The 16526-nt window shown below is 51.9% G+C and overlaps 1 protein-coding gene across 1 annotated transcript in view; it reads right to left on the bottom strand.

Moving 5' to 3' along the window:
- Positions 1-1269: 1269 nt before the first annotated feature.
- ARMC9 (armadillo repeat containing 9) overlaps positions 1270-16526 on the bottom strand; it is a 157257-nt gene continuing 142000 nt past the window's right edge. The window contains exons 24-26 of the mRNA XM_036858302.1: positions 11065-11194; positions 3270-3442; positions 1270-2114 (exon numbers count right to left, since the gene is read on the bottom strand). Coding sequence (XP_036714197.1) covers positions 1984-2114; positions 3270-3442; positions 11065-11194 — 434 coding nt within the window. The 3' untranslated portion in view covers positions 1270-1983. The remainder of the gene's footprint in view (positions 2115-3269; positions 3443-11064; positions 11195-16526) is intronic.

Raw genomic sequence — 16526 nt, 5'->3', positions numbered from 1 at the left:
GCAGAAGGACTCTTCCTGAAGGCCCATTTCTCCAAAGTTCCATGGACTCCTCTCCACGTCTTCCCTGAGTAGGTTTCATGGGCAAATCCTCAGAGCTGCGTGATTCGGTTTCCAGATGACCCGTGAAAACGTTCTGGTTTCGCTTTTGTATATTTGATTCCCCCGCCGCACCCCGTAGACAGCGTTCATATCCACCTCCCATTAGGCCAGCAGAGAGCTAGAATATTTACGCATAAGTCATTGGTATTTTACAAAGTCTCTTTTGTGCCATCAGCCTTGGGATGTGGAAGTGTGTGTCTGCAAGAGGGCTCTCCCAGAGGCCGAGGCCGTACTTAGTCCCCAGGGAACCGCCCAGACCACTCCTGGTGACCTCAGTGTAGTTGCCCACATTGTTTTTCAACCCCAAATGGCCAGACATTTCCAAATCACACTTGAGCTCATCCGCAGGCTTGAGGGAGAAAGAGAAGTCCCCCTTGCATCAGGGAGGCTATGGGTGGTAACAGAGAGTCGCCCACTCCCTCTGGATTCTGGAGACAGGGCTTCTCCCACGCCAAGGCAGGGCACGGCTGTGCCAGTTGGTGGCATCTGAGGAATCTGAAGGGAGTGGACAGTGCTGGAGAGAATGGGAGAGATTTTTCCATGATGCTCCTCTGCTGTTCATCTGCAAACACTCTCTGCCTTTTCAACGTTTCACTGCGGAGTGCTTCCATTTCAGGGACCCAGTCTCTGCTTCTCCTGTTTGTCCGTATCAACAACACCGAGAGAAGTGTTTGTGTTTTCTCTTTATTCCTCCAGAGGTCAAGCCAGGAGTTCAGAGGGCCTGGAGGCTGACATTCCCAAGAAGTCAGGGCAGTGTTCCGCACAGCCTTCTTCCCCAGGAACAGAGAGGGGCTCACGCATTTCCAGAGAATCAGGATGGGCCAGTGACACGACCACAGAGTTCTAATGTGCCCAGCCTGGCACCACTGCCAAGAACTTGCGAGATTAACCCAGGCCTGGCCCACGATGTGTTTACAGTCATCGCAGGGGTAACCTGGCCTCTTGCCTGCTCCAACATTCTCCTGTTTACCTCTCTGCCCGCTCTCCTGAGGAGTCAGAAGGCCACTGAAAAACGCAGTGCTTATCCTTTATTTACGTCCAGTGGGACCACAGTGATGTCTCCACTAATGGGCATGGCCAGGGCAGACGGACTGCCTGGGGGCAGCATGTGATTTTATTCACACACACACACACACACACACACGTACCATCTAAATACTGATAATTTTATTTCAATATTTCTGTTTTAAGGAGGTCAGACCCTGCGACTAGCTTGAGTAACATTACTGGCTCTGCAATGAAGTGAAGTTTCTTCCTCTGTCCTCAGACGTGGGCCCCGAGGGCACCCTCGGCAAGGGGCGAGCACAGGCCTCCACCCGCGGGGGACAGTCACACTGCCAGTGGCACTATTTGTGCTTATGGTCTTAATGGAGGGAGGGAAATGGCTTTAAACTGGTCAATGCTCTGAGTCCTTAAAACACACGTGCAGAAGCACAGGGCTGCTTTGGGATAGCCATATTCCCAGCCAGAGAGGGGAGCACACCATATTCTTACCAGATTTTAAAAGAGGAAGAAAATACTAAGTCTGCTGCTCAGGCAGCAGGCTTGAGAATGAGTTTCTGTTATTCTCAGTCCCTTCTGTTTCCTCATACTTGGTCTGGGTGAGGGGGGCCAGTTTCCACCGAGGCCAAGGTCCCGTCTCTGGCTGAGCTGTCTGGCTCCGGCTCCTCCGCAGAAGCTCCAGAGATGGACGAGATGGATGGGCTCATGGATTTGGCTCTGCTGCCCCCCAGCTGGGTGCCAGGGGGAGGGCGGGCAGGAAGGGCGGTGGCAGGACCCTGGAGCATGGGCTGCGGTGGTCCTGGTCCTGGATGCCTGGAGGGCTGTCCTCCTCAGCCCCTGAAGCCACCTGGCGGCTCATTGACAACTGTCTCTCCACATCTGTCACCTGCAGCTGCTGGCTGGCCGAGGGCAGGAAGCTGGCTGGTCACTGGGCAACGGGATGGTGACACCGGGGAAGAACCCAGCCTCACTTCCTGGAAGACTGGCTGCCTGGAGAAGAAAATCCAGGCAAGCTGCCAGCACCAGGCCGGTCTCAGCACAGAGCCCCCTCTGTCCCACACAAGCCCTCCTTTCAACAGGCTCCGTGCAAACAGAGCGCCCAGAACCTTCCCTCCCGGGTCACCTGCTCTGCGGCCAGGGCCTGAGTCGGGCGGCCACGCTCCTTCTTTACAGGAAGCAGGCCGCCCGGTGCGGGACTCAGTGAGCTTCGCTGGCCGCGCGCCTGTGTCTGTTGAGGCCGAGGGACGCGCATCTGCTGCGACCCGCCCCGTGCGCCGGGCAGCCCGTCAGCGGCCGGGTGCTGCCACCGTGCTTACGGGAGCAGGGGCGCCCGGTGCAGCCCGGAGGCCGGGCAGGGATGGGCGGCCTGCCGGCCTCTCTCCTGGCCGCGCCCCCCGGTACTCGCCGGCGTTTCCTCCGGACCTGTGTGCGGAAGCGCTGCGGTGGGGAGGCCAGGCTGGGGCCCCGCGTGTGTTTCCCCGGTTGGCCAGAGCGCCCAGGGCCGCGTCGGGAAGGGAAGGGGCGGCTCGGCCACAGGCCTGCATACATCCTGACAGTGACTGATTTTGTGCCGCTTGACGTTCTTTTGTTCGGTTTCTCTTTTGTTTTCCCTTATTTTTTTTAGTAAAGCCCTTTAGAAAGTGACGGGCTCAGTTGGGGGGTGGGGGGGTTTGGTCAACTAGCCGATGGGCAGGGGACAGAGAAGCGGTCTTTACCGCCAGCAAAGGGCGGGAGGGGGGCCCCAGGGACAGAGGGGGGCCCTTGGACCCTCCCCACCCTCGGTCCCTCGGGCGGCCCCTCCGCCCAGCCTGCGAGGAAGCACCTGCTTCTGTCTGACTTCAAGGCCACCCTGCGCAGCTGCTTGCTGCTTCCCACGAGAAGGCCGGGTCGGATTTCGGGGTTGACCCGCGAGCCCCACGCGGGGGGATCTTGTCTCTGAACGGCACTGCCCGGAGGGTATCATTCCGCCCGCTTGTGTGTGAGCCGCTGAGGCCAAGGGCAATTTCATAAACAGAAAGATGAGTGAAGAACCGGTCCCTGGGGCAGAGGAAGCGGCTGGCTAGGGCCCTGGTCCTGCGCGGAGGGGAAGCGGGCCTTGGCCCGGTGGGCACGGAAGGGGCACGAGTCCGATGCAGAAGGCCAGCGCCCTTCCCTGCAGGCTGACTTACTTTGCAGGCTCCTCGTGGAGAACGCCGTGGAGCCGGGGCGGCTGGCCTGCTGGGGGCCACACGAGGAGAAATGAGGGGCCAGAGCCGATGCCTTGGCCTTGGGTGGGTTCAGGTCCAGGATCTCCGGGCTGCAGGGGGCCCGGGGCTTGTAGGCGAAGCCTGGTGTAAACTCCCTGGAACAAAATGTGCAATCTGAAGTCACAGGAGGAAGGAAGGACTCCCCTTTCCAAGCACTAATAGATGCCAGGCAGGCACTGTCCTGGGCATGGGGCAGGGGTGAGGGAGAGCAGGGCACACAGAGGCATAAATCCTTGCCCCATGGAGCTCACGTCTTAGGGCAGGAGGGAGATGATGAAAGAGAAATCAATGCTAAGGAGGAAATGAAGCAAGGAAGGGGTATAGGGAACTTGGGAGAGTATTAAATTGTGAGATCGAATGGCCAGGAAAGCTGTGGCTGGCAGAGTAATGGTCCCCAGTTAGGTCCATGTCCTACTCCCTGGAACCGTACATGACAAAAGGGAATTAAGTCTGCAGATGTGAGATTATCCTAGATTACTGGGGTGGGCCCAAGGTAATCACAAGGGTCCTTAAGAGTGGGAGAGAGGCAGAAGAAGAGAGTCAGAGGAACAGGTATGGCCACGGAAAAAAGGCACAGAGACGCAACGCTGCTGGCTTGAAGGATGGTGGAAGGGGCCACGAGCCAAGGAGGGCATGAGGCCTCTAGAAGCCAGAAAAGACAGAAAAGAGATTCTTCCCTAGACCTCCGGAATGTAACCTGTCCAGTGGACACCTTGATTCCAGCCCACTGAGACCCGTGTAGGACTTCTAACCTAGGGAACTATAAGATAATAAATTTGTGTTTGTTCAGGTAACTAAACGTGTGCTAATTTATCATAGCAATTGGAAAGTGATTTTAGATGGGGTAGCCCGAGAAGGCCTCAATGAGAAGGTGACTTTTAGCCCCCAAACAATCCTGTGAGGCAGGCATTACTACCCCATTTTTCAGATGTTAAAACTGAGGCTCTAAGTTCATAAACTTTCCCAAGGTCACACACATAACAAGCAGTTAGTGAGGCCAAGATCTGAACCCCATCTGATCTAGACAGCCATCCTCCAGACGCCCTCAGAATCCCATCCCAATGGACCAGCTTCACAGAGACAGGAGCCAGCTTTCCTCCAGCGCCTGCAGCCACCCGCAGCTGGGGTTGGCGATGTGATTTCCCCGCCCAGCCCTTTGCTCTCTGGCTGTCATTGAGCTACATACATGCTCAACTCTTACTCCCACCTCGACTTCTGGGGCCTTTGCTATCTATGCGCCCATTTTCCCGACAATAACTCTGAAGACTGGAGTCCCGGGCTGTCACCCAGGGTTGTTGTCACCACTGAATGAGCTGATGTCAGCGCCAGCTCCGCTCCCGGCAGGCAGCAGGTGCTCCTACTCCAGCTTCCCTTCAATAAGTGGGTGTCTCAGCCTGTGGGCTGCACACAGCGGCAGGTGCACGGCAGGTACAGTGAGCTTGGCGAGTGACGGGGTCCCCCCACTGCATCCCCCGGGACAGGGAGATGCTGACCGGCTGCAGGGCTGCCCAGTGGGCAGTGGGGAGTGTGTGTGTGTGTGTGTGTGTGGTGTGTGCTGGGGGCTGAAACCGAGGACTGTGGGAAGTGCAGGATCCAGTGGCCGGGAAGGAGGGTGGGGGGCCCAGAGGGGGCGCTCACTGGGAGGGCCTGGACCCTCAGTCCCCCTGTGCTGCTCTCTAGCTGCTGACGGAGAGTGAGCAAGTCTGCTGACATTTTGGGAGCCTCAGTTTCCTCGCCTGGAAAATGTTTTCTGTAGGACAGCTCTGAAGATAGGGTGCCTGTGCTCCGGGCCCAGGTGGGGTAAAGTGCCCCCTAAATGGGGGTTACAGCTCTGGGGAGTGAGACTCGGGAGGAAACTGCATAATTTTTGGATTCATGTCTATATGCCTCCTTTTTTTTTTTTTACATTGAGAATCTATTACTTTAATAATCAGAAAAATAAAACTTAAATATCTGAAAAGTCTCCAAATTCAAATTTAGAAAAAGACTGGCATACACTACTATATATAAAATAGATAACTAATAAGGACCTACTGTAGAGCACAGGGGACTCTACTCAGTACTCTGTAATGGCCTACATGGGAAAAGAATCTAAAAAGGAGTGTATATATGTATATGTATAACTGATTCACTTTGCTGTACAGCAGGAACTAACACAACGTTGTAAATCAACTATATTCCAATAAAACAAAAAAAAGAGACTGGCATAAAAACCGCCCATACTTTAGACAAGAAATCTTTCATACCAGGTTGAAAAGGATAGAGGAGATTTAGCCCTATTACTTTTTTTTTAAAGTTTAATTTTTTTTCTTCAAAAAGCAATATTTATTTTTATGTCACTCATAATATTGTCCCTCCAGGTGAACTCCCTAAGAGCAGCAATTTGGTCTAGTTGACCTTTGATCCCCAGTGTCCCGCACAGTTTCTGAGCACCAGGTGCATTACCAGTGAATGAAAGAAAAGCAAAACGTTAGGGCAAAGGCGTCATAAATTCCGGTATATAGATCAGATGAAAGAGTACACAATCATTATAAATAATAAAGATGGGGGCTACTCAGGCATATGAGAGAGAATGGAATAAGGCTGAAAACAGAGCAATACAGAGTAGCATGTTAGTCTGACTGCAATTGTGTGAAAACAGGCATGCATTGCTGACACTTCTTACATATACAAAGAAGCTTTTTATAGGGGCTAGTGAGGTGGTTTTCCTTTAATATTATTTAGTTCAGATGATTTTTTCTCTTATTTTGCTACTCCAATTTTGATATATATATATATATATATATATATATATATATATATATATATATATGTATCTTTCATTTTTTGGCCTTGTGGCTTGTGGGATCTCAGTTCCCTGACCAGGGATTGAACCCGGGCCACGGCAGTGAAAGCCCGGAATCCTAACCACTAGACCACCAGGGAACTCCCTAATTTTGATATTTTTTATCATTGCTATTGCAGTAAAATATACATAACATAAAAATCTTGACCATTTTTAAATGTAGCCCCATTACACTTTAAGAAGGAATAATTGAGAGACACTAGTAAAAACTACTCAGGTGAGCACTGGAGCTATTCCCGGCAATGGTAATGGCAGAGGGTCAGCCCTGGGTTACCTGGGGATGTCCCATCACACGGTCATGGAACAGGGTGGCCAGATTTGGAGGAGCTAGACGTGCAGGCCCAGGACGGCTGGCCTGCTTCACCCCGTGGGGCCTTAGAGCCAGTGGGCAGCAAGGTCAAGTTGCAGGGTCAGAGGCAGCCAAGGTGAGTTGGCAAGAAGTGAAGGGAGAAAAATGTCTGGGCAGCAGGGCTGGGAATCTACAACCTCCCAACCCAGGGCAACCAGGAAAGAGTCCCATCCTTTTTGGAGAGCAATTTGGCAACGCGTGTGAATACCCTTATGTGCAGGTTAGTTTTATGGGCCAACATTGCTGGCCCATGGCACCCGGGTATTTGATCAAATATTGTTCTGGATATTTCTGTGCAAGTGTTTTTTGGATGAGATTAACATTTCAATAGGTGGACTTTTTGTTTTGTTTTGTTTTGGCCGTGCTGTGCGGTTTGTGGGATCTTAGTTTCCCGACCACGGATTGAACTTGGGCCCTTGGCAGTGAGAATGCGGAGTCCTAACCACTGGACCGCCAGGGAACTCCTCATAGGTGGCCTTTGGGTAAAGCAGACTGCCCTCCAGAATGTGGATGGGTCTCATCTGATCACTTTTGGATTTTGGACTTGCCAGGCCTCTGTTACTATGGGAGCCGATTCCTTAAAAGAAATCTCTGTATAGACACACTTCCTGTTGGTTCTATTTCTCTGGAGAATCCTGACTAATACACCTTAAAAGGCAGCCTCCTCTCTGCCGTGGGACATGACCTTTGTTTGGCCAGGGCAGCGTTGCCGCTGGGGAAAGGGCACCCTCAGGCAGAGGCTCCCTCGGCTGGCTCTTCCCGTTGGCATTGGAGAAAGTGGCCCTTGGCAGACACCAGGGGGCCGCCCTTCGGCTTGGCAGGCACCCCCCCACCCCATGAGGTTCCCCAAACCACCTGGGAGGCTGCAGGAAGCGGCGGTGTGGACTGAGGGCGCTGGCCACTGTCACTGAACTCTGCAGGGATGATGGCATCAGGGCCCCCTGGAAAGGACTCTGTAGGAGGCGGGGATGGGCATCTGTCGGTAAGGGTCAGCTTGGCCTCTGAGTGGCCCCTAGCCCCCTAATGCCCCAGAACGTTGAGCTCAGCAGTCTGGGCAGCTAGGAGCCAGAGCCAGGAAAGGGCGACGGTCTGGCAGCAGATGGGGCCGAATGAGGGCAGAGCAGAAAAAGCACATGGATGGCAGTCACCTACGATTCAGAAAAAAGTAATCTGCTACAGGGACGCATGGCGCTGGGTCCTAGTAAGAGGCAAACTTCAATATATTGGTAAATTGGGAGGTGGCCTGCAAGGTAGGCGATTACTTATTAGAGAAGCCTGGCCTGCTTATATCATCTCTGCTTATCAATAGGAACATTGTGTTGGAAGGGAGTAGCAATAAAAGGCTTCTGGAGATATTTAATCTTTACTGGTGTTTGGAATGCTGCTGAGTCATAATCCCACAGCTGAGATTCCCACGGCAGAGGATCCCACAGCAGAGGATCCCGCGTCCAGAGGATCCCGCGTCCCTTCAGTTTTCCGGAGGGAGCTACCGTCTGCATTAAGATACGAATGAAAGCACTCAGGGGTTCCCTAACTGGACTCTGCTCGTCAGGGTTCATAACTGGCTCTTGGTCATTGCTGTGGATATTTCACCTGGGCTACAACCAAGCCCAGAGGGGGGGTGGGGCTGGAGAGAGAGCACGCCAGATGAGGGCAAATTTCACATGCGTACGTGTGTGCACGTGTAAATACGCAGCCACGCTACCCTGACTTCCCTGGCCTCCTGGTTCTTAGCCTGTAGTTTCTTTCTTTCTTCCTTTCTTCCTTCCTTCCTTCCTTCCTTTCTTTTCTTTCTTTCTTTCTTTCTTTCTTTCTTTCTTTCTTTCTTTCTTTCTTTCTTCCTTCCTTCCTTCCTTCCTTCCTTTCTTTCTTTCTTTCTTCCTTTCTTCCTTCTCCCTTCCCCCTTCCCTTCCCTTCCCTTCTCTTCCCTCCCTCCCTCCCTCCCGTCCTCTCTCTCTCTCTCTTTCTTTCTATTAATTTTTATTGGAATGTAGTTGCTTTACAGTGTTGTATTAGTTTCTACGGTACAGCAAAGTGAATCAGCTATATGTATACATATATCCCCTCTTTTTTGGATTTCCTTCCCATTTAGGTCACCACAGAGCACGGAGTAGAGTTCGCTGAGCTCTCATTAGTAGGTTCTCATTAGTTATCTATTTTATACATAGTATCAATAGTGTATATATGTCAGTCCCAATCTCCCAATTCATCCCACCCACCCCCTTTCCCCCCTTGGTGTCCACACGTTTGTTCTCTACGTCTGTGTCTCTGTTTCTGCTTTTAGCTGGAGGCACCGCATATGTCATCATGAGCTGTCATATATCCTTTGGGGACAAATGTGAGGAGGGAAAAGCCTACATGTGGACATATGTAAAAATCTCTTTCTTCCTTATTTTTTAAAAGCCACAATACATGTGGCTGGACAGGAGCTTTGACCCTGCTTGCTTCCGATCTGGGTCTGCACTGGTGGATGTCTGTGCGGCAGTGAGAGCTCCACCCGGAGGAGCCCACTGCCCTCGGGCCACCCAGAGGGAGCGTCCGGGCAAACGCCCTCCCCGTCGGGCTGGGCTCCTCTGCAGGACTGTGTGCCAGCACCGCGCAGAGCGGGGCCTCCGCAGATGGCTGGCGGCCGACGGGTCGGCAAGGCCACGTGACGGTCTGGGCAGCAAGGCCCCTCACCTTCCCGGAGGTGACGGCTGGAAAGCAATGCTGCACGTTCCAAGGTGCAGGTCAGCCCCTCCAGGTCTGGGCCGACAGATTTCCTGGGGGAGGGCCTTGGCTCTTCTTGGGATAAATGCTTTTTTTAAAAAAAATGCATTTTCACAGCCTGGTTAACAGCTACTCAAAGCTAAGCGGATAGAAAAAAGAAAAGGAGAACTTGGCTTTGGGGAGGTGTGGGATGGTGGGGTCCGAACATTTTTACTCCTGGCTTTTCCAGGAAGGCAATTGCACAGCAAGACCAGTTGCTGGAAGCCACAGGGCTGCAATCATCTTTACACCACCTCAAAGTTGGGGCTAAGCAACGAGGGCTATCATTCTGTCTACCAATGACCCACGCCCAGAGCTCCAGGGCCTTCCTTCTGCCGCAAGCGAGGGCCCACCCAGCCAACTCATCTTCCGGGGCCAGGGGCTGCCCTCCCCCCTACAGACCGAGAGAGAGGAGTTGTCAAGCCAGAGAGAGAGCAACTCTCTCTCCCTTTCTCCTGAGGATCCATCCATCGCCTATTTTGAGCGCCTGCTCTGGGCCAGGTGTGGGAACACAGGGACAAACACCCCGCTCGTGGCCTCTGTCTTTGAGGAGAGCGGGAGACAGTCACGGAGCACGTGACCACACAGTGAGCCTCGGGCTCACCATCTTTTACGCCCTCGGCCCGGTAGAGACATCCAGGGCTGCCCCCCTCCCCAGTGCAGGTCCCAAAGTCCTTCCGGCTCATCGCCACACAGCAGGAAAGAAAGGTGCAGGGTCACTGCCTGCCCCAGTGGGTGCCGCTCTGCTAGGTCCGCCAGGGGGTGCCGGCTCTGCTAGGGCTTCTGCCGGTCATCTCTGACTCCCCGGCCACTTCTGCAGGGGGTGGGTGGCTTCAGGCCTCGGGGACCTGGAATGCGGGCCCTCCCACTGCTTCACCCAGCTCCCCGAGGCCCCGCTGCTGCCGGAGCTGCTGATCTGGGCCAGTCAGCCGTGACCACAGCTGAGGTTAGGGTGACCCTGTAGACACAGTAAGGGAAGTCCTTCCCTGTTCTACGGGAAGGTGGGGCGCGGGAGGCCTGACCAGTCACCATGGCAGGATCCCTCTACTTCAGAGACTGCAGGCGTAGTCATGTTCACCGTGACTCTAGCCCAGTGTTTTAGTGCACGAGCTTGGCTTGTCTATGGTGACACGCTCAGCCGGCAGGGCGCTCTGTGACCAGGAGGAAGTGGTGGGCGGCGGTCGGGAGACAGGCTGGGTCTGAGTCCAGAGCCGGGCCCCTCCCCCTGAGCAGGCTTCCTCCGATCTGAAAGAAGGGGCCTGTGAGAGATTAAGAAAAACAGTCCTTTCTAGATTCTAAAGAATCCCTAGTAACCCATCAAGTGCCAGTTTGTGCTCGTTTGGTACAGAGGGAGAGAAAATAACTTTTATTTTCTTCTTGGAGGGCCAGTTTCGGTTTCAGGAAGCTGACATCCGAGCCAAACCATTTTCCTGATCTCATTCTTCACCTTTCTCCCCTCCAAAGCAAACTGCTAAGATAGGACACCAACCTCAAATTACTTCTGATCACAAACCCTCCCAAACATGTTTCCCTATCAGTTCTTAAAACTGATCTCTTGGGCATGTTTGGAAATTTTTCTCTCCTTCCGGTCTGACAACTGATAATTCTCAGGAGGTAGGTCCCGCCCCTTGGGCTCTGAGGTTATCAAGCGTGGTGGCCACACTCCCCTGAGGATCTCAGAACCGCACTTCAGGCCGCAGCGAAACGCTCCTTTGCTTCCATCGTCAGAGGCTGGGCCTCAGAGGAGCCTTCCCAGGATACCTCCCCATCCCTACCTGGTGGTCTCGCCACTGTCCAGGGCATAGGGCACCTCCCTAGGCTGGCTCGGGCCCCCCGCTGGGGGCAGGTGAGGCTCTCCCCGACGTCCTGCTGGCAACCACTCTCCCGACTTGGCGTCGATGGCGGCTGGGGAGGAGGAGAGAGAGCTCAGTTGACTTCTGCTCTGGAAGCTCTTTGAGGATGATCTTTACTGGGCTGGGCCCTGAAGTCGAGAAAAGCACACACCCCGGGCCAGTCCCTCACGGCTCCCCGGCGCCTATGGATGGGGACTTGTTTACTTGTGCAGCTTGGGCCCTTTCCCAAGATGGCCACTTGATGTACTTACAACCTGAGGGTGCAACAGGCACGCTCTGGCTGGAACACACGAAGCGCAGAGAAGGACAGACCAGCGGCCCTGTTGCCTTCCACACTCCCACTGCCTCTCAGGGAAAAGCCAACAAAAGCCAGAATTGTCTCCTGGGCCCCTGCTTGGCGCTGATGCACAGCGGCCCAGAGGCACACTGAAAAACTCTTCGTGTTTATTTGAAATTCAAGTTCACCTGGGTGTCCTGTATTTTTATTTGCCAAATCTGGCAACCCCAGAGGTGGGGCTCTCTTTGCCCTGTGCTGCCCCAGGACCCTTCAAGCCTGAATCCCTGTCTTCCCCCAGGGGCAGGAACCTCCGTAATACCACCTAGCAAGGACAAGGCCACCTAGGTCACCCCAAGATCACAGGGAGTGATGGGAGAAGTCCCAGATGACATGGCCGTGGATGCCTCCTAAGGGTCTGGGGACGGGCCTGTTCTGTATTTCAAATGACGTGGACCCCTCTTTCTCCAGCCCTGCTTCTCCTCTTCTTGTTCTACAGCCAAAGGGGTCCGTGTCACCATCAGAGCAACACTGTGACACAGTCTGGATTCACTGCTTCCTTAATCCAAGCTCCTTTCAGCGCTTTCATTAAAAAAAAAAAAAAAGTCTCTCTAGCACCTTTGCAATGTGGCCTCTGCTTTATCTTAAATATAAAGAATCTTCTCTACCTAAACAGACATGTCTCCAAAGAAGACGTACAGATGGCCAACAGACACATGAAAAGATGCTAAACATCGCTAATTATTAGACAAACGCAAATTAAAACTACAATGATATACCACTTCACACCGGTCAGAATGGCCATCATTAAAAAGTCTCTAACAAATGCTGGAGAGGGTGTGGAGAAAAGGCAATCCTCCTACGCTGTTGGTGGGAATGTAAGTTGGTGCAGCCACTATGAAAAAAGAATGGAGTTTCCTCAAAAAAATTAAAAATAGAGTTGCCATATGATCTGGCAATTCCACTCCTGGGCATATATCCAGACAAAACTATAATTCAAAAAGATACATGCGCCCCTATGTTCATAGCAGCATTATTTACACTAGCCAAGACACGGAAACAACCTAAATGTCCATCGACAGATGAATGGATAAGGAAGATGTGGTACATATATACCATGGAATACAACTCAGCCTTAAAAAAGAATGAGATAATGCCATTTGCAACAGCATGGATGGACCTAGAGATTATCATACCCGGTGAAGTAGTCAGAAAGAGAAAGACAAATACCATACTTATATGGTACAAAAACACATACTCACTTATATGTGGAATCTAAAATATGACACAAATGAACTTATCTATGAAACAGAAACAGACTCACAGACATAGAGAACAAACTTGTGGTTGCCAAGGGGGAGGGGGGTGGGGGAGGGATGGATTGGGAGTTTGGGGTTAGCAGGTGCAAACTAGTATATATAGAATGGGTAAACAAGGTCCTATTGTATAGCACAGGGAACTATATTCAATATCCTGTGATAAACCATAATGGAAAAGAATATAAAAAAGAATGTATATATATATGTGTGTAACTAAATCACTTTGCTGTAGAGCAGAAATTAATACAACATTGTAAATCAACTATACTTCAATTAAAAAAAAAAATCTTCCCTGCAGGTTTCCTCAAATCCATAGCAAGGGGGCACAGCTTTGACTTCCAGATAACTGTCTTTTGACCCAAACAAGGACTCTGTTTCTGGTATGGAACCCAATGGGTGGCTTTATTTACAGTCCACATTGGACAGTCTCCACCCAGAAGTGGGACTAGAATTTCAGCCTTCTCTGATCTGCTCTTCAGTGGACAACTGGCCTGCTTGTCTGTGCTCTCTGCTCAGTGGGCTTACAGTAAGTCCCCTACATACGAACCTTCAAGTTGTGAACTTTCAAAGATGTGAACGTGCATTTGCATGTCCAATCACGTAAGTTAGTTCACGTCTCTGGCGTACATTGCCATGTGCGTGCATCCTCTACAAACGGTTGCAGCAGCCGTTCAGAATGCAATCCGGTGCTACCGGGTCATCTATGATGAGAAAAAAGAGCTACTACCCAGAACGTCACTGGATCGTTTTTTCAAGAGGGTAGACAGAATTGAATCCAGCAAGGAACCAGAACCTGTGCCATCAACGTCAGGCATGAGTGAAATTGCACCTTGCCCTCTGTCTCCTATTGCTGATGACCCTTCAGCTCTACCATCTCCCACCTCCTCTCCCTCCTCCAGTCAGTAACTCTTCTTGCCTGTTCACTCGATGCCGGCCCCTGGATGCCAGCTGTTGTACTGTACTACTGTACTTTTCAAGATACCGTACTGTAAGATTAAAGATGTTTTCTTTATTTTTTGTGTTTGTTTTTTATGTATTATTTGTGCGAAAAGTATTATAAACCTATTACAGTACAGTACTATGTAGCTGATTATATTAGTTATAATTAGTTATATTAGTTATTAGTATATTAGTTAGTTGGGTACCTAGGCTAAGTTCGTTGGATTTACGAACAAATTGGACTTACGAACGTGATCTCAGAATGGAACTCGTTCCTATGTAGGAGACTTAACTGTTTCATAAAGCCCAGGGGACCAGATTTGGGTGTATGAAATAATAGTTGAGTGGAGCCACACATGAGTGCTGAGCTACACACGGAAAATCCCATGAGAGTTAATGGTGTTGCAAGATGGTGCCCAGGGGTAGGCAGCCCTCCAGGATCAGGAGCTTTCCCCGGCCGCTGGTGGTGGGAAACAGCTGGCAAAGCCCTCTGGCAGGAGGGAGGAGGCGCCAAGCTGGGCTCTCCAGAGACCCTCTGAGGTCTTCTCGGTTCAGTCATCAAGCAGCAGCCACTCCTCCCTCCTTGCCTATTCCCTCTGCTTAGGCCACACTGCAGACTTTCAGAGCACCCCCTGTGGCACACCCCCCCCGCAAAAAAAACAGCTCCACTGAAAGAGCTGGGATCTGGAAGGAGAAGGGCAGCGCGTGCGTGCACCTGAGGCTTCCTGGGACAACCACTGTTTTCCTACCTGTTAATCCATTTCAAACAGGGCTGGCATTGTCCATCCACGGTCCACTGACAAGGCATGTGATTTTGATACCCCAGTTTTGGTTGATGGGGAAATGAGAATAACTTGCCTCAGGCCAATATCATGCAACATTCTAAGTCACATTCTTGGCTTATTTTTCTTGGGAACTATTTCCTTTTGGCTCTGTGGGGCTGAGTCCTTTGCTTAAAAATAATGTACTTTCTGGGCCCGCATTCAACCGATCAAGCCGTTTGAGGATCCCACAGGTTCCTCATCATGAGTCCTGCCTTCAGTGTTGACTGAATGCACAGGTGTGACGGGGTGTCCTGAACAAACCCGACGTGTGGGCCGTGGTGCTGGGTTCCCACGGGTCTCGAGGTGTTAATTCCCAGCATGAGTGCAGCCAGACTCAGTAGCAAGTCACGTGTGAGGGGACCTGTGGGGAGTGGCCAGGCGAGGCCAGAATGGGATGTGGGGTGGGGGGGACAAGGTGAGCAGCAGCAGAGACGGGGAAGAAAGGGCTGGAGGGGCAGGACTGGACGGACGGTAGGGTCAAGAGGACGTCAGATCAGCTCTTGTCAGGGAAGGAGTGAAACCGGAGACGGCGAGGGTCAGGACGGCCCCAGTGCCCACCGCTGTCCTCTCCTTCCCTCAACCGTGGCGCTCAGTCCCAGATGCAGCCTCAGAACCAGCCTCAACACAGCATTCCAAGCACGTTGCCTGAAGCCTGTTTGCCCGCAACCTCACACGGAGGCTGAGAAGAGGAAGGGATGGCGGTGGCGAGACAGGATGGGGAGCTGGCACTGGTCCACGGATGAGGCGAGGGCCGGGGTGGCTGCAGCTGGGCAAAAGGAAGGAAGCACAGAATCTACACCAGAGACGGAATCCATGCTCATTAAATGACCCCGGGAAAGCCGATGACCCGGACGCTTGGCTTCTCCAAGGGGAGAACTTTTGTCAAGTAAAAGGATTGTAAAGGAGAACTACGGGTGCTGGCCTGAGGTGGAGAGACGGCCTGGGGGTGGGGGGAGAGATTAACATGCCTGGTGTCTGCAGGGGGGGCAAGGGCGGACCGGGGGTCAGCGTAGCGGAGTGCACCGAGGCGGGAGGGCAGTAGATGGGCTCCCAGCCAGACCTGAGCGAACAGGAGCAGGTGGAGGATGGGACCTGAAAACTACGGCCTCAGGGTTCACAGCAGGCGCATGGGTGCACCCGACAGCGTGACTGGGCCCGTCTGGAGGGGCTGGTGAGCAGCTGCTGCCTCCGCAGGGAGAGGCGCTGGGAACGGCTGATGATCACAGGGATGGGTGCCCATTGCTTTCCTGCAAGGAACCAGACCCTGCCAGGGCCAAAAGCAATTGTGCTTGAAACTAACAAGAACGTCTACATCACCAGCTGCCACTCAGCCGCCTCTGTCCCTGACAACCTCAAGTGCCTCCACCCTACAGGTAATAAATAATACCATGACAAATCGTTCCAAAAGATAGGACCACACTTATAATCGGTGCAAGACAGAGGGCCACCCCGGTGGTCATTTGGGTCAAACAAGGACGTTACTGATAAATAAGTTTAGCCTAAATGCAACTTTTTGGAAGTCCAGGCCTAGAGAACTTGAAATCATTTTAAACTCAATGGCATTAGGTCAAATTGGCAAAAATTGTTAGACCACCTAAAACCTCCACCCCGGCAGCAGAGATCTCTGGATAAATTATTGAGCTAATCGTCTTTTAGAGAAGGCATATTAATGTCTGCAGCTCTAACAAAACACATGTAAAATGACAGATGATCAAAGCTGGCAAAACCTTTAAAACTGCTTATAATCAAGAGATCCTCTCCTGGGGTAACCAAATAACCTGGCTTTCTTCTGGCGCTGTGACAGGTCTATTGTTCTGAATTGGAGATCAGAAGCATTTGAATCCAACTGTGAGCAGATTATAAAAGCTCGCAGATGTTTCTCATACTGGAATCTGACCTGCTCCTCTGTTGTTTTTCTATTTGAATGGATATTAGAGTCTTATCTGATCTGTTCATATCTTTTTAAATTTCCTCTTGAAAATTAAAAAAAAAACTTTGTACATTTCTAATTCAAAGCACATATATTTT

The sequence above is a fragment of the Balaenoptera musculus genome, chromosome 7, assembly GCF_009873245.2.
Source record: "Balaenoptera musculus isolate JJ_BM4_2016_0621 chromosome 7, mBalMus1.pri.v3, whole genome shotgun sequence".
NCBI classification, from domain to species: domain Eukaryota; kingdom Metazoa; phylum Chordata; class Mammalia; order Artiodactyla; family Balaenopteridae; genus Balaenoptera; species Balaenoptera musculus.
Note: the sequence above shows the minus strand (reverse complement) of the source record. Positions and strands in the feature narration are given on the sequence as shown.